At 36.3% G+C, this 18,709-nt stretch overlaps 1 protein-coding gene across 1 annotated transcript in view; it reads left to right on the top strand.

Moving 5' to 3' along the window:
• The window catches only part of ERICH3 (glutamate rich 3), a 91,426-nt gene that overhangs the window by 26,294 nt on the left and 46,423 nt on the right, over positions 1 to 18,709 (top strand). The window contains 3 exon segments of the mRNA XM_024734562.1: positions 3,629 to 3,787; positions 8,146 to 8,364; positions 16,228 to 16,408. Coding sequence (XP_024590330.1) covers positions 3,629 to 3,787; positions 8,146 to 8,364; positions 16,228 to 16,408 — 559 coding nt within the window.

The following is an 18,709-nucleotide window of genomic DNA, read 5'->3' as shown; positions in this document are numbered from 1 at the left end:
TATAAAAAGCAACCATCTTCCCTGTGTTGTTATCATATTTCCAGGCTTCATTTAAATGTATATGTACACAAATAATTCTTTTATTGGGTGGCAAATTCACTAGACTCTCAAAAGCTTATCCTGGGTGAAACAAAAGAAACAAGGGCCATTTTCTATCTTCCTACCTGTTTCAAGGAGGAAAAACCCTTGAAAGTCTTTCTTTTCAATTTTCCAGCTGAAAAGCCTCAATAAGTAGTTTATGATACAGCCAGGAGATGTTAATGTGGCAGGAGTGAGAAAGTAATTTAAAAATTACAGGAACCACTGACACCAGCACTTTAGCAGCCTTTCTATCTGGTAAGCCAGGATTCTTCACTTGATCACCCCCTGCGGTGCTGCTGCCTCATCGGGGGATACCTATTGTGATCTTGGAATTGCAGTTCCCATGTTACAGAAATTCAAGTCCTTCTTTTTTGTTTTCCTAACTTGGTTACATATCCTCCGAATTGGATTCCTGACCTCCAGGTGCCATTGGAATAAAGATAATAATCCTTTTGGGATATTGCCATCCATTTTTCTCTTTAAATTTTCTTGAGTGGATAAGGAGAGCATACGGTGAATAGTTACTTCACTTCGTCACCAATTGCACCTAAACTTTCAAAATAGCATGTAGGCTTTTAGCTGCACCATGCCATTAAAACTGTGGAAGTCATTCAACTAATTTTGTACATGCTTGGAAAATTCACCCCCAGAGATCTTCTAAGAATTAGAAATGCTCAGCTAAGCTGAGTAATCACCAGGTAGTCAATTTCAATTCACATTCAGGTACAGTTTTGAAAATGTTAAGCTACAGTGCCATATATATTCCAAGAAAATATATTACGAACAGTTTAAAATATAGCAAATTTAAGGTGGCTCCTGATGTGAACTACAACAGTTTGTAGTTCACAGCTGTTAGCTGAACGGCGCAGATTTGTTTTTAGAGATACATGTAATCGGTTAAACATTTGACTGCCACATTCATCTAACTGAATGCAAATGTGGGGAAGTAACATCTAGCGCACAGCAGCCAATAGATCATGTTCTAGTTTAGAGTAACCTGCTTTCCAAGTCCTACATTCAATGTTTTTGTGTTCAGTTGGATTTTTTGACAGGAGTGGGTTTTAAGGCATATTTGTTTTACAGAGATCAAAAGCATTCTTTTGCATGATCTGATCCCTTTGTTCAGAAAATTAGTCTGATTTCTCTTTGTGGGTTTTAAGACCTTTCACCTTTTGGCTCATAGGGGCTTATGTCTTTTTTCTTTAAACCAAACACTGCTTTAGTCAGTCCACTTGGCTTCTTGTCTAGGTTTGTATGCGGAGACCAAAATAACGACTTTAACGTAAGGATGCGCTCCCCGCCTCAACACACACGCATGAGCCTCAGCTCCTGCACCATCTCTACTCTATGAGGCATCAAAAGCTCAGACTCCTTTTGTGTCATTGATCTGACAAATTTAGTGTGTTGCCTTCATCCACGTACACCAAGATGGTATATACATCACCGTGTGGCTCTTTCAGCCAGAGAGAAGGGGATAAGGGGAAGTGAAGACACATTTCTTCTTTCTAAGGGCATGATCTGGAAGTTTCATATAGCACTTCTGCTCACATCTTACTGGCCCAACCTGAGGCATACATCTGTATGGAGTTTCAAGAGACGCTGGGAAATACAGTCTGTATTTGTGATAGGCATGTTCCCTAATAAATATTCTATTACATGAAGAAAGGAAAACAGATATTGGGGAATAGTCTCTTTGCTCCCCTTCCCATGTCTGGCTCACAACTGGCTCTTCTTACTTGGATGTTCAAATTTACCATTCCTCTTTTCTCCTTAATCATTTTCTTCTTCTGCTCATTCATTTGGATAAAATGTAATTACTTTTGTAAAACTTTAATTTTTACTAGTCTCATTGGCTTATTCCAAATAACTTTTAGTTCTAAGTTCTATTAGTTTTCAGGTATTTTGTTGTTATTGTCTCTTTGGCAGTATTTGTGTGGTTCATTTGACACTAATTGTCTCGTGTTGCCATTAGATGTTAAAAATTACTTTTTCATCTCACAGTGACTAGAGTTGGAATTCAATAAGTGTTAACAAAATCAGAGTTTTGGCAACATATAACATGCTTGTCAGGATGGCGCTAAGACCAACTTTTGGTTGGTGGGAGTTGCCCTATCACCATGTTTTATGTATTTATACAACACTTTTCCAGAGTTGAATATTTGTTGTCACCATTACACCGTGAGTCAATGTAATAAATCTTATTCATTAATCATTTATATACTGTTGTTCTCATACCCTCTTACCCAAATTTGCATGTATTATTCTTAACAGGTTTTGTACTGTTTTATTGTAATAGAACAACTGGGCCAAACATCTTGTTTTTTCCATTTTTGAAACATTGCTGATCTTTATTGCAATGTTCTGTCAGTGCTCCAAAAGACACATCTAATGCTCTGAACTGGCACTTTTGGTTTTCTCTGTAGTACATTCTTGATTAGAAAATGCATCAGTCAGGGTCTCAGCAGGAAACAGATGGCTCACACAAATAGGGTAATTAGGAAGGGTTTAATAAAGCAACTATTTAGAAAGATGCAGGTGGGGTTAAGGAAAACCAGCTGGGGATGTAAAGCATGCTGGGGTGAATACAATGGGAAACCACACCACATAGGCTTAGGGGGAAAGAGAGGACTTGGATACCAGAACCAGCTGGCAGCTTCTGGGAGAGGACTTCCTGATAGGAGAGCTGTGGACTTTGTTGGAGGGACCCAGCTGGCCCATCATAACCTTGGTTGGGAAGGGTCCAGGAGCATTAAGACCCCAGTCTCCTTCCCTCCTGTCTTTTGATCTCCTGCTAGTGTCTTTCATTGGCCAAATCCAACTGGAATCCTGAGGTTAGTTGATGTAGTCCATAAAGAAATAACTCCCAGCAGCCAGAGCAGAACAGAGGAGACAGAGAAGAGGGGCAAATGGAAACTATCCAGCCTGGAAAGCATCTCCATTTTGACAGTGTTTTCCAAAGTTGCCAGTTATAATTTTTCAGTTTTGTTTTCCTGGTATTTCAAGGAAGAGGTTGAATAAATGGTAATGCATTAGAAGTAAGTATTTGCCTTCCCTCTTTTTGAATTGTATTGTCTGCTTTTACTTCAGCACCAATCTTAAGACCTAAAGGACTTGTACTAGAGTTGATGTTGAAAACATTTAAACAGGAATGAGTTCATTTTAATCATAGGCCCTTAGATGTCTAAATTAGAAACATTATTCAACTTAACATTTAATTGAACAAAGCCATTCAATGTACAGCATCAGTTAGGCATTGTAAGCGAGTTCACAGTGTGAATAAAATACGGGAACCTAACAGAGAACATCTCCTTTATCCAAAATACTCTACAATTGCGGCAGTTAGGTATGTAGAGGACTTCCACACCATATGTTTTAACAAATACGGTGGGTCATAAGAGTATGTATAATGGAAGGACATAATTAAAGGTTAATCTGTTCAGTAAAAAGGCACCATTAATTAGTCTAGGCAATTTGTTGAGCTATTAATTGGCCCTGGAAACATGTCAAGATACTAATTTAAATGGAATTTTTTCCCCTAATTGTCTAGACAGCCCCTCGACCATACACTGCCCCAGGAAATATGCAGCCTCCAATTCGATTACAACCTCTTCCCAGTAATCCTGCAGTAGGAACCGCTCCAAAGGTAACTTCGGGGTCCAGATCAAAAACCTCATTGCTGGAAAATGAAGCTCCATTTCCCATTGGGGTAAGTGCTTTTTCTTCACAGTCTTTAAGATGCTAGATTCAATTAATCTGTTTAGTGAGATATATATTGTGCACTTATTAAGCACTTGCCATGTATGTCTGTTTAATTATTTCTTACTTTAATTGGAAGGCCTATAATTTCTGTGTTTTGGGGCAAAAGAGTAAGGAATAGATCTGTAATAATTTAAGATGATCTCTCATGAATTTGAAAGGTTGTGTGAAAAACAAAGAGGAACTTTTTATAGCTAGATATGACTTCTATCAGAATAGACCAAGTTTTGACTGCTTCCAAATTTTAAATGCATGAAACCTAGAAAATGAAACTTTCCAAGAATAGGTTTGCATTTGCATGCCGACTTACTTTACCATCAGTGTATGAAATTGCTTCAAGTTTGACTCTGGAGAAGGTTGGATATAGAAGGAAAAGAATGTCCATCTTTAAAAAAGTCCTGAATTAATCACACACAGAAGCTTGACTATGCTTCCTTTTCAAGGTTATATCTCAGGTAATTTTCACTTATTTTAATAGCACAGGAAGGAGGTATGGTAGCCATAAAATATGAGTTACTTAAAAGGGAAGGATAATTGGGACATTTAGTAATTAGGGAAGGTATTGTTTGCATTTTTAAGACCAAGAAGAAACATTTGCCAGCTTAAGATAGAATCTGCGTTATGAGTACAATTGTAATTATGCTCAAATGGGTGAATTTAGCTCCATTAATTATTAGGAAACATATGAAATTAAGATATTTTTATCTAAAGCTGACAGATGACCTTGACACTGAGAAATTAATTCAGACAGATAAATTATTGTTTTTCACATTACAAAAATAAACATTTTCACAGTACAAAAATAACCCTAAAATGATAAATAATATTTAAATCCATTTAATATGCTTTTCACCTTGTGAAGCATTTTTCACAAACCTTACTTTAGTTAACTTAATAGTAGTTTCTTGGAAAGAAGGAGAAATTAAACCAAAAGTGGTGGCATTTTGTCTGGGATGACTGCTTAGAGCTAGGCGGGAACTTATTGGGTCATAAGCCAATTAGGTTGACACTTTCTTGGATCTGGTCTCCACTTTAAATGTCCAGAGATTTCCCATTTCAAGCTAGTGTCCAGGAATAGTCAGATCCCGAGAGATTGTCTCAAGCTAACTAAAATAACACATGACAAGCCCATTTTTTCTCACTATAGTAAATCAAAATAGGGAATCAAATCATAATCAGGGACCATCAATTCATCAGATAACAATTAAATCAAAGCTTGTAGGAGCAGTACATTTTCCCCTTATAGGCAGACCTACATGGGAAGCCAGATCACAATGAGAAGGTTGCCTGGTGAGTATGGAATCAGAATGAGGGAATATGGTAGAATGGAATGTTAATGGCATCAGGTCATCTTAGCTTGATGCATCTGTCTCCTCTTAGGAATGGGCTTGGCAAAGGTACCAGAAAGCTCAAAGGTCTTTGGCTAAATCCCTCTATATCCTCCAGGGATAACTTTGCCTTTAGGACCGGAAATATTCAAAGCCCAATGGATGGGATTTCCTGTCCCTTAGTTAGTACTCAGATGGGCACTTTCCACATTTGCCAAGGTGATTTTTTTCTTTTCTAAGTTCCTATATCTATTAACTCTTCTTTATCGGACCCATCTTTATGTTAGATATGTGAACACTATCAATCAGGTAATATTTAATTTTTTCTGACTAGCGAACGATTTTTCTTTTAGGTGATTTTCCAAACCTGCTCTGAGCCACTGGGTAGATTTATTAATTAAATCTGCACAGGGCCTTTTATTTTACCATTTCCAAGTTTTGGGGTGCGAGTGAGTGAGGGATTGCACTTAATGGTAGCTTACACATGCCGACAAGATTGAGATCAATTCCATGTTAATTTCAACTAGCTAAACTTACCTTTTTCATCCAGTGGAATTTATTGGGCACTTACTATGGACTGGGTCCTGCTCTAGGCACTGGTGATATATCAACCATCAAAGCAGACAAAATTCTCTAACTTTTTGCAGCTTATACTGTGATGTACATAGGCAAAATATACTGCCAGGAAGGACATGCAATTCTTTCAATGGCATTGATGATGAAAATTACTTAATATAAAATCAGACAAGAAATTCCTAAAGAATAATAGTCTGCATGATTGCTGAGTATGTAGTAAGCACTCACTAAAAGAGTAAAAGATATGCATGGGGGAATTGTTTGAAGGTGCAACAGGCTTAAGCAGGTTGAATTTTCTAAGTATCAGGGGTGAGGAGCTTTGATTTAGGCAAAAGCAATTTGGTCAAAACAGACTGGCTGAGATGCTACTGAATAAAATTAATGGTGTGATTGAAAATGATTATCCTTAGAATGAGAGTTTCTTATACACTCTTGATAGGAGTAGAAATTGGTACAACTATTTGTGAAGGCAATATGGGAATATCTATCAACATTTTAAATGAACATGCTCAAGCATTTTAGCATATTGAAATTTATCCTAGGAACACACATGCACGTGGAAAGAAACAGATTCAGGAATATTTAGTATTGTAATATTTGCAATAGTGAACATTTGGAAGACACCTAAGAATTTATTGTTTAAAAATGTTATGTCATATTAAAGTATATTAAAAAATAAGGTAAATTATTTATACTGGCATGGGAAGATGTCCAAGATGCTTTGGGCTAAGAAAAAGCAAGGTAAGGAGCAGAAGGTTAATTTTTAAAATTTACTAAACCATTTCCAAATAAGGTATGCCATTGATTGATAACTACTTAGAAATTAAAAGATAACCCCCAGGCCCAAAAAGTCCTGGATTCATTGATTTTATTGTTTTATTATCTTGTTTTCACTTCTTTAATTTATATTTGTTATTACGATGTCAATGCACACCATCACAGAAAAATTGGAAAATGTAAGAAAAGAAAAATGAGAGCATAAATAATGCCTGCAATGTCAAACATTCTAACAATTCTAAACCCCTTAGTGAATATCTATTTAAATCCCTTTCTGTTCACATAAATGTTGTTTTCAATCAAAATATGGCGTATACATGCCTTTCTTTAACCTGCTTTTGTTTTTTCAGCAATGAGAATGTTTGGGGAATGACTTTCCTTTCCTAAAAATAACTTTTCACAATTTAAGCATCTCAAAATAAAGAATAAATTGGCAGAAAATGAATTTAAAACACTACCAAATAAATTGGTAAAAAATGGATAAAAATGATTAAAGATACTTTAAAGTTTGGGAAACTACCTCAGATATACAAAAATTATCAATATGTGAAAGTTCAGAGGCTCAAATATACCTGAAACATAAAGTTTTTGTTTATACATTAGGTGCTTTTAATCATTAAGGTAATACATGTTGACTAAACTTATATGCCCTCACTACCCCACGATGATTCAAATCCACAAAGGCAACCCTGTGTTCCGAGTCTTCCAGTCATCCCTGATTTTATCAAAATCCACATATAAATTATTTAAAAGAAATGTAAGATCACACTGCATGGACCTTTTTATGTCAGGACTCTGGACAAATAGATTAACACTATTCTTTTTAAAGCCTGATGAGAATCTATTATCAGAACAAAGCAAAATTTAGTCAAATATCCTCCTACTGATGGACTTGGTGGTTCAACTAAACTTTTTTTTCTTTTTCTTTTCTTTTTTTCATGGAAAGGCATTTTATTTTAAATATAGCAGCACGGGCATGTCAATCCCAAACTGATCAACTAAATATTTTAGACATGTGTGTGTGCATGTGTGTGTCTGTGTGTATCCTTATACACATTTACATAAGTGTACTTGTGTAGTTATCTGGGTGAAATTTATTCCCACAAGTTGAATTTCTAGGAAAAAATAAGCTGAATAGAGATTTTGGGTCAGAGTCTGGGGTTTTGGTTCCTTGAAACCATATTATCAAGGAATGTTATAACACCTGGGTGGGTGAAATCAGTGTAAAAAATGTGCAAATACCCTATCGTTAAGTGAACTATCCAATCCTATCTCAAAGTATAACACTTCGAACTTCTTGATTTTAAATTGTTTAATTGTACTGGGTCCCCATAGATTTAATGGATTGTTGAGAGAAAATCCCCAAAATACTATAAAAATGCCATCACTGTATGTTTGGTTTAAAAAATTAAAAAACTTAAATAAGGTTAGAAATCCATGAAAATTGAATTTGCTATGGGTACTACAAAATGCCATTTTTCAACAGATTGAAGTGTTTTAAGTTTGCCTATTGATATCAGTTGTGTTTGCACACAATGTCAATCATACAGTCTTGTCTTTAATTTTGGGTTATGTTGGGTCACCACTTCTACTTCACCTGTTCTTATGTCATGAAATGTGATTACAGGGCAAGAAGGCAATGATGAAGTTTAGGAACTCCATGGACAATTCACAGGGAATGAATCGATATCGATTTCCAAAGATTAACCGTTACATGATGCCTATTCCTCCTCCACTTCCTCCCCCTAATGGAAAAATCACAAGGGAAAATAGACCTGAAACATGGAGAAGGAGAAGAGTTCGTCCAACCACTGCTCCAAATGGCTTAGAACCTCTCTTTACCATGGTGATTATAGATTCAAATTTTCTTTTATTAATTTAGCACCGATTACATTGCACTATTAGATTTCTAGATGAAATCTAAGAGAATCTAGGGAAATCGAATGCAAAATGACTTGCATAAGGAAATATAATAATTTTATAAATGTAGTAATTGTAAGCTTGAATGAATCTGAAACCAAATATTTGAGTAATTCAGTTGAGTAATTTAGCATAATTGAGAAAAAAATCAAGGAAATCTTGTATTCCAATTTAGTTTGTATTATACCCATTTCCAAATCATTTATTTCCTTTAATTTGCCCATTCAATCACATGTCAGGAAGTATTTTAACATTTAATTTGTGAATATTCAGGGACTTAACTTAAATATATCGAAAAACACAGTGTACCATATAAAATAATTATTAACACACACTTTTAATAATTTTGGCAAATTACTGTATAATATTTATAAATATTTTCCTTTCAGTGTTCTTAAAATATATTGTAGCTTGTTGTAACCATTCCTTAAAATACTGATAAAGAAAATAGTCCTAAGGCCAGTTATACTTTATACAGATACAGGCTAGTATGAAGGCAAAAGATCTCTTAAGTTTTGGAGTGGAAGTATACAACTAATAGCAATTATATGTAACTTTTGTGGTTATTAGCAGGTGGCTGGGTCAACATTTCACCTGATGGGGAATCAGGGAGCGAAGTGCCAACATTGCATGTTGACGGCATGTTGGCTTTCCAAAACCAACCTCATTCAAGTGCTCTGTTTACCCCTTGTCCACATCTCCCTCCCAGCAGCTTTCCTCACCAATAACTTGCCTCACCAATAACCTTCTCTAAAAGTTGAGACTGTTTTCCTTGTGCTTGCTCAAATTTCCTCCTTTCAATCCACCTTTCACTAATTCTTTCTTTGTTACGGTCTCTGAGAGAGCCTGTACCCCTCATCTCCGAGGCCCACCCTCTGCCCTGTTCCTTGATCTTATCCTTTTCCACTGCCATGGCACTTTGCACTGTCTGTCATTCTTCTCTCCTATTTGGATTTTTATTCCTTCCTCTAGTATTCATCTGTGTCTCTCAACATACCCAGGCATAGAGTAACCAAGTCCTTTCCTCACATTCTGTAGCCTGAGACTTCTGTTTTCTCCTTTCCTACTGCAGAGTTCTCTGAAGAGTAGTTTACTGTAGCTCAGTCTAACAGGCAACCCCTGGCAACTCAGCTTACATTTAATCTCTTTTTCTCATTATTGTCTGTTGCTGGTCAATGGCAATTCTGGGACCCAGACTGGATGAGTAGTCCCTCTCCTGGGGTATTTGGCCTTGTGGACAGCAAAGCCATGGAATGCTCTGAAGATTCCATTCAGGAGTGACACATGTCACTTACACTTGAATTCCATTACCAAAGCCTGACAGCAATGGAGTGGAAGTATCATCCTCTCATAGAGACATGCAGTGAATATTTGGGGCAATGATAGAATCTACCACATCCACTAAAACTTACTTTGAATTCTTTGAATGCTGGCGTTGTTCTCTACCAGGCCAACAAACATGCTCTCTTGAAGGCTGTGGCCCCCACTTGCAAAAACGGTGACTTCCTCATCATCCTCATTTGGTGGCAGCATTTGATTTTCTGATGCTAGAATATATTACTAGGACGAACTCTACCTGGTCATACTTTATAAAACATGTTTAAATCTCATATAAGCCATAAGAATATGTAAAATCTATATGTTCAAGTTAAACAACAATCAAACACCTGTGTATATGCCATTACTTTCCAACAAAGTAGAACACTTTTGTCATACGATAAACCCCCTTTTTCCTGCCCTGTCACATCTTCTTCTCCTTCCCAGAGCAACCACTATTCTGACAAGTGTGTTAACTGAGTCCCTGCTTTTCTTTGGAGTTCTATTACTTGTATGCATAAAACTTCAAAATAAGCGCAAACCTAGCATTGCAATGAAAGAATAATATATCTAGGAGAAAATAAACTGAATAGAGTCTTTGGGTCACTATCTAGGTTTATTTCCTTGACAGTTTTAAGAGCCCCTTGTGGGGAAGTGAGAGAGGTCAGGTCATGAGTGTGTCCTAGAAAAATGGGGCTCACCAGAGTCAAGGCATCTAATGAGGTCCTCGTGTGGGCCAGACACTGGACGTCCAGGAGGAATATGGTCAGGCAAATGGGCTTCTGTAGCTGGGCACAGAGGAGAGAGCAGCAACTTCTCCACCCTGTGGTCATGACAAGTGAAGCACGGATAAGCATCTGAGCTGGCTTCCCCTGGGCATTCTACTTCAGATTGGAAACACAGCAGGTGTCAGCAGGCATCCTGGCTCTGACAGACCTTGGCATGTCTGGCTCTTGAGTTCACAGGGCTTCAGTCTGACTTGGTCTTTTTTTTTTTTTTTTTTTTAACTTCTGTTCTCTCTTTTTGGAATCCTTATTTTGAGAATGTTGGGACTACTAGACTGATGCTCTAATATTCTTAGCTTTTCCCTCCCATTTTCTACTTCTTTGCCTTTTTGCTCTACTTGCTGGGAGATTTCTTCAATTTTATCTTCCACACATTCCATTTAAATTTTTATTTTTTCTTTTTTAAAATTTTATTGAAGTATAGTTGATTTACAATGTTCTATTTAATTTCTGCTGTACAACAAAGTGACTCAGTTATACATATATATATTCTTTTTCATATTCTTTTCCATTATGGTTTATCACAGGATACTGAATATAGTTCCCTGTGCTATACAGTAGGACCTTGTTGTTTATCCATTCTATATATAATAGTTCGCATCTGCTAATCCCAAACTCCCAATCCTTCCCTCCCCCACCCCGCTTCCCCTTGGCAACCACAAATCTGTTCTCTATATCTGTGAGCTATTGACATTTTTCTTTTCCTGCCATATTTTAAATCCTAGAACTCCTTTTAGTTCACTGAATATAATTTAGAAAGCATCTTATTCTTGTTCTGCATGATTTTGATTCTTTGGTACTTGTGGAGACTTGCTTTGTGGGCTAAGATATGTTCAGTCGTTGTAAAAAAATGTGATTCTTTAATTGTTGGGAGCAGAGTTCTATAAATGTTCAATAGGTAAGAAATGTCCAATTATGTCATTCATATTTTTACATCCTTACCATTCTTTTTTATCTGCTTGGTCTCTTAGTTCCTGAGTTCTAGTGATAATTCATTCTCTGTAGTTGTGGATTTGTCAGTTTCTTCTTGTAATTAGTCAAGTTCTGCTTTGTAAATGTTGAGAATACCTGGTTATATGCTCTCAGATTTGGGATACTTTACCTTACTGGTGAAGATATTCTTTATTATTAAAAAATGATCCTCTTTATCTCTTATTACTTTGGCCTTAAAATCTATTTTGTCTAATAGTAGTTCTCCTTATTTTCTTTAGATAATATATATGTATATATATACATAAATATATATTTATATTTATACATATATATTTCTTTTACTTTCAGTTTTTCAATGTCTTTAAAGCTTTAGACTTTAAATGTGTTTATGCAGCATATGTGTGCTTTGCATTTATTTCAACCCGAGAATCTCTGTTCTTTTAATAAGTGGGTTTAGTCTAATGACATTTATTTTATTTAGTGGTATATTTAGATTTACTTCTACCATCTTAGTTTGTATTTTCTACTTACCATGATTTGTCTTTAATAGTAGCATTTTATGCTGCTATTGCCTTTTCCTCAAAGCTTCCCTCTCTTGCCTCCATGGCACTCTACTTTCACGGTTCTTTGTTCTCTCCTTTGACCTCTCATCTTGCTCCTCTGTGCCTCTTTCCTCTTCACCCCTAAACCTGGCCATCACCATAGGCTTAGACCTTGACACTTGTCTTTCTATTCAAAATGCGGTCACCTTCCCACATGGCTTCAGTAGCTTTCTAGATGTCTCTTGAACCTGTCACTAGCTCCTAGGTCCTGGGGTTTAGAATAAAATTGGCACAGTGTGGTAAATTATGCATTTTTTTTTACAGTGTACAGTTCATGGTTTTATTATATTCAGAAGTTAGGCAACCATAAGCACCATCTAATTTCAGAACTTTTTCATCACCCCAGAAAAAAAGAAACCCATATCCATAAGCAGTCATTCTCTAATCTTCCTTTCCCTACCCCTTAGCAACTACTAATCTACCTTCTGTCTCTATTGATTTGCTTATGGAAATTTCATATTAATGGAATCATGCAATAAATGTTCTTTTGTGTCAGGCTTCTTTTACTCAGCATAATGTTTCGAAAGTTCATCTATGTTGCAGGTTGTATCAGTACTTTCTTTTTGTGGCTGAATAATATTCCACCATATGGTTGTACCACATTTTGTTTATCTCATTGTCAGTTGATGGGCATTTGGGTTGTTTCCACTTTTTGGCTATGAATAGTGCTGCTATGAGCATTTGCCTACAAGTTTTTGCATAGACATATGTTTTCATTTCTTTGGATGTATACCTAGGAGTGGAATTTATGGGTCATATAGTCACTCTACATTTTACTTTCTGATGAACTGCCAAACTGTTTTCCCAAGTGACTACACCATTTTACATTTTCATCAACAGTGTATGAGGGTTCAAATTTCTCCACATCCTCAGCAATACTTGTTACTGTCTTTTGATTCTCACTGTCCTAGTGGGTAGGTGGTATCTTAACTGTGTTTCAAATTTGTATTTCTCTAATGACCGATGACATTGAGCATCTCATTCATGCCAATCGTGCACTTTTACTTTAGTATTTAGATTTATTTTATTTTGATCTAGAAAAGATTCATTTAAGGAGAGATGGCTCTCATGATTAATTTACACATTAAATTCATTCTTTCATTTCATGACTACCATCCCAAAGCATCCTTCAAATGCACTTAAAAGGTAAGAAAGAGGTAAATGAAAGAGGTAAAGAAATGTGGCTTGCTGGTGGCCACCTGTTCCTCTATGGATGTATAGAACAGGGTCCCTGGCTTCTGTGGTCTTTGTCTCTAGGTCATGATCCATGAACTTCCTACTCACCTTTCAAGCCTCTGTAATTACACAGGGCTTATCTGGAGTCTAGGAAACCAATGACAGGGTATAGATCTTACAGCCCAGCACATTGCTTCTGTGCCCTGTTGCTTTATAAGTTGGAGATATAATACCTGCAGAGTTTTTTTTAATGCTTTTACAGAATCTATGTGACTACTTAGATTTCACTCTGAGATTTACCTCATCATCTGCAGAAATTCTGTGTTTCCACTCAGGACTGCTGGTCACCTACTCCACACAGCAGTCTACTGAAAATGTGGATGGTACTATAAATAGTGTTTATATATGTGAAAATACAGGCTTTCAGATAAGAACCTACTTAATTATTATGCTTATCAATTAAAAAATAAAACCGTTTGTTTTAAGTTTTTATATGTTTTATGATAGAGAAAGCAAAGAACTTCTCCAGGCATGAACTAGTCTGGGGCTTTCTCCATATCTGGTTGAGGCCCCCTATCTACTTCCTAGACTCCAGATAAGCCCTGTGCAATTACAGATGTCTGAAAGGTGAGTAGTAAGTTAGCAGATTGAATCAGGAAGCAGAGGGTTAAAGGCAGGAGGGGGAGAAGAGAGTAAGCAGAGTCCATCTCAGTAGTAGTAGATTCTACATAATGATGTTAAATTAAACTTTGTAGAATAGCTCCCAACATGTTTCTCCCCTGCTTAAAACCTTTCACTAGCTTCCCCTTTCCTAATGAAAGCAAGTAATTCTTCTGCCTGACTTTTAAAATGTCAGTTTTATGATTATTCGGGTGTGTTGAGACTTATAGATCAGAAGACACTTGCCTTTAAAAAGACAGTTTGTCCCTTACAGTTCTCAAGAGGAAGGAACATGCCTGTTTATTTTAGTCAGAATTCCATCTAGAATATTGTTTGACACGTATCTGGGCACTGTGGCTCAGCCAAGTTGATAACTAAAATTAACCATCACACCAGGTCATGCAGGGCCACCCAGGGAAGCACCAGGGTTGTCAGGAGAGGCGTGGGAGGAAAAGGTGGGAAAGAGCCTCTGTTGTGGTTTCTGAGGAAGAATTGGGCAATGCAGGGTAAGCAGGCATAGGATGGGATAGTATGAATGATTTTGGCAGGCTCTGGTGTTGGGCTGTCCTGAGTTGTCTGGTACCTGGTGCTGGGGCAGGGGAATATTGGCCCAGAGTGTTAGAGGCAGGGTGAGGGTGAATATGGGCTCTCAGTTGGTTAGTGTGCACATGATACATGTTCTCTCCAGGGAGCTTGGAGCTGAATTTGCCTTAGGCTGGCGATTGTGGGTTGGGTTGCACATGTGCATGTCACGTTCCACAGTTGCTCAGGCAAGAGGAAACATGAGATGACTTTGTAACCAAGAGCCAGGCCTGCCATCATCCCTTTGCTTTCAACTGTGACTCAAGGAGATGTTTCTAATCTGCAAAGAATTATCCAGTTTGCTGATTTACGTTCATGGCTCCTGGTGTCCCTGAAATATTTCTCTTGATTATCTATTTGGGAGCTCTGTCCACAGGCAAGACAATTTGCTCAAATTTTAAATCTCAGACTCTCCTGCCCATTTACACTTTTCAGACTGTCATTTGCTGAATTTCATCAAATTTACTACTTCTGGTTTTTGCTTCAAAGAAATAGGAGTGAATGAGAAAAAAAATCCTCTGAGGTAGAAGGGAAGGGCTTTGGAGATGGAAGTATTTTAGTAGTTCCTTCAGAAATTTTTTTTGCAGCTTTGTCATTCTTAAAAAAAATGCATGCTTCCAAGGCATCTGTAATTCAGTGAGATCAAACTCAAATAATTGCCTTGGATTCACTGAAAGTTGGTCTCTTCACATTTTTCATTTAGCTAAAAATTGATTTTTAGAAAAGTGAAGTAGATTAAAAGTAATGCCTGGTATCTGTATAGTTCTAGAAACCTACGATATTCTTGCTAGGACCTCTTAAAGTCTCTCAAGGAGCCATTCCTATTTCTCTGCCTCTTCGTCCTCTTCCTTTTCTTGCTTCTCTTTCCAGGTCTTCCTCTTAGAGGTTAGGCAAACACTATACTTATTCACTACTGTGAAAATACTTCAGAATATAAACTAGGAGGCAAAGCATTGGATATTTAATCTCTGGTATTTAAGTTTGTGTTTATTTTATAAGTAATTTAAATTGGTCAATGCCATAGAATATCAAGTAGGTTTATGAAGTGATATTTTTTGTTGGGTTTATTGTTTGATATTAAGAATAATATTAATAATGTTGATTTTTCATTGAAGAATGCCTCCTGTGAAACTGGATAACCCCAGGTACCCAGCATACATTGTTCCTGATCCTGAGAGTGACCATAGAAGGAATCAAATGTGTGCATCTCCCTCCCACAAAGAATAAGCTCAGGGAAGGATGTATTGTCAGTGCTCAAGTATAAAGATAGCACTCAATTACAAAAACAATTGCTAAATTACAGTTAATGTCAATTTGAATTAGAACAAAATTATGTCACCAATATTTATTTAATTAATTTGATTTGAATTTTTATTTGAGAACTAGCAAAAACAACCAAGAGTAGTTTCCTCTTCCTGTCACTGATATTTTTGTTGCATGTAAAACACAGACACACACGTAAGATAAAAGGTGACAAACTTTGTCCAAATCCCCAGAATTTACATTAAAAATACAAAGCCAAAATGTATATATGCTATAATTGTTAAAGGCATTTGTTTTGTAATGGGCTTGACTTTTTGTGCACTGTATATAGATTGACATTTTTAAGGGTTTTGTTGCAAGGTACATAAAAATAGCCTTTTCTATTCTTTGTATTACACTCTGATTAGAAGGTGATCACACTCTGATTAGAAGGTAATTAGCTAATAAGCCCCCCTTTTTTGTTTATTCTAGGATTCAAGAAGGATTCACAAAACACCACTGCATAGTAATGCAGCTATTACAATGATCTATTTGGGGAAAAATGTGCACCTAGCTTATAATCGCTCAGATTTCCGGGATGAAATAAAAGTTTATCAGCAGCACTGTGGTGGGGAAAACCTGTGTGTCTACGCAGGCAAACTGCTTGAAAAAGGTACACATAAAATGTGAATGTTTTAATTGCTTGCAGTTGATGCTCTAGATAAACTATTGTTGGTATAATATCAAAATGACTTTAATCACTCTATGAAATTATGCATATCCAGGGACTTATTAACCAGCTGCCTAAAAGTAAATCCAGATTTACTGCTCCATGATTGAAACTGAAGCAGCAATTACTCTTGCAGATTGTGGAATAAAGAATTTGGAGTGATTTAACCCAGTAACAGATTAATCTTGAAATAGAGATATATGATCATTAAAATGTTGTACGAATAAACTGTCCCCCAATTTACAAGTTAACTGTTTGTCTTGCCATAGTGAATTGCATCATACATTATTCTAAGAGAAAAATACCAGATTGGCAATTTGTTCTTTAGAACTATGCTGAGATAAAATCACAAATCCAATAAACCTCAGGGTGAATCACACCTAAATAATACAGTACAAAATTTGGCTACATGTTTTTGTTACATTTTCATTTCCCTTTTATCATAAATCCATGTTTGTTAGCATAAGATAATTTTTGTATCCAATATAGGATTTCACATATTGTACCAAAGTGGTTTTTCTTGTCAATATTTAGTTCTGTGGCACAGCAATTAAAAGGACGAGTTGTTACAGGATTATGTTTGTTATTTCCTTGCTTAAGTCACTCTGTTTAGAAAGTAATAGTGTTTTTACTGATTAAAAGAAATATTTATATTTGGGTAATCTAGACTTAGGGACTAAAGGGAGGAGTTGGGGGCAAACATGGAGTTGTTACTTTTGGCTTTTCTGATTTCCTTCATCAATCAAAAACAGTGACTATTGATTTAAAAAAATTCAACTGCTTAAAGAGAACTATACATATTTAGGGATAAAATATTGAAAACTTACCAACATAAGAAAGGATAAACACTTGAATGTTGGTTTTGACTTAAGTAAAATATTATGTATTATAATGAATTATATAATGAATTATATATATTGTATTATAATGAAAAAACATTTTTCTTTATAAAAATCTATAAAATTTCTTTTTAAAAAATAATGCCAGAAACTACTTTTTCCCATTTTACATACTTAGCTGAAACGTAATTTACTTTGTTTCATTTTGTCATAGCATCTGAGAGTTGGTTCCTTCCATTATGTAGATGAGGAAAATGAGAGGCATCCAGAGGTTCAGTGGCCCCCCCAAGGTCACCCGTCCAGTTCTGAGCAGGGTTGAGAGCAGATCCCAGCCCCCTGACTAGGTGCAAGATCCTTGTTTAGTACTATCCAGCCCCAGTTAGCTATTCTCAGTAGCAAAGGGTTTCCTATATCTCCATAATAGGAGGGGTATGAAACCCCTAATAATAGTGATTAGATACACTTATTTTTTAAAAGTATCACTTTCAACTATTAATTTTGATGAATAGCTGAAATTAGCTACAGTCTCAAATTGGAGTTAACATAATGAAACTTTTCCTGGATCTTAGATCATGCTTTAATCAATAGAGTTCATATAAAATGGCTACTTGACTGCAGGGAAATGTGGCACATACAGATGAAAAAAGAACAAGGCTTAGCTGAATGATTTTCTGGGAGGTGATGTACACTCTGTGATAAGATTGCAAAACCAAAGGTTACGGGAGAATGTTACTTGGCTATGTGTTATTTTGCATGCATATTGATCCCAGAACTGACTTTTTGTTATGTCATTGGATAGTCTTGAATAATAGGTTGGAATGGGGACTGAAATAATTGAATCCTGTCCAGACAATAGTTTTGTCTCAGCTTGCCCTTGATTGCCATGAAAGTAATCGTTCAAAATTGAAAAGTTGGGTGACTCAGAGTTGACTTGTGGTTCAGCAATCTTAGCAATTTAGCTGGACTGAAAATAATCTGCCCTTTTTACAAATCAAAGCTGTGCATGATTCAGTGAAATGTGAATAGGTTTTTAGAAGACTTCTGTTTTAAAAGAAGGGCCTTTACAGTTAGGCTTGGAGCAGTAAACGCCTTCAAAATGTAGCATTCATTAATTTCTCTTGCTTTTGGATGAGAATAACAATACAATTAATTATTTGGGAACATGGCACGTGCATCTTTTATTATCATAGTGGTTCACGATATGTTGCAGTTTGATTTTAGGCATCAGGCCACAGATCGATTGTTTATTATGTGCACCTATGAAGTCATGGAATATTTCTGCCAGTTGTAAAGAGTATGGTTCTTCACAGGCAGTTTTATTTAGCATTCATCCATCAAACAAGGCAGACGTTGGCCTCCAGGGTTCATGTGGATACGAAGAACAAAGAAACTTTTTTCTGGCTCT

Source organism: Neophocaena asiaeorientalis, unplaced genomic scaffold (genome assembly GCF_003031525.2).
Source record: "Neophocaena asiaeorientalis asiaeorientalis breed wild unplaced genomic scaffold, Neophocaena_asiaeorientalis_V1.1 scaffold15, whole genome shotgun sequence".
In the NCBI taxonomy this organism is placed as follows: domain Eukaryota; kingdom Metazoa; phylum Chordata; class Mammalia; order Artiodactyla; family Phocoenidae; genus Neophocaena; species Neophocaena asiaeorientalis.
The sequence above is the reverse complement of the archived record's forward strand: the minus strand, read 5'-3'. Positions and strand labels throughout refer to the sequence as shown.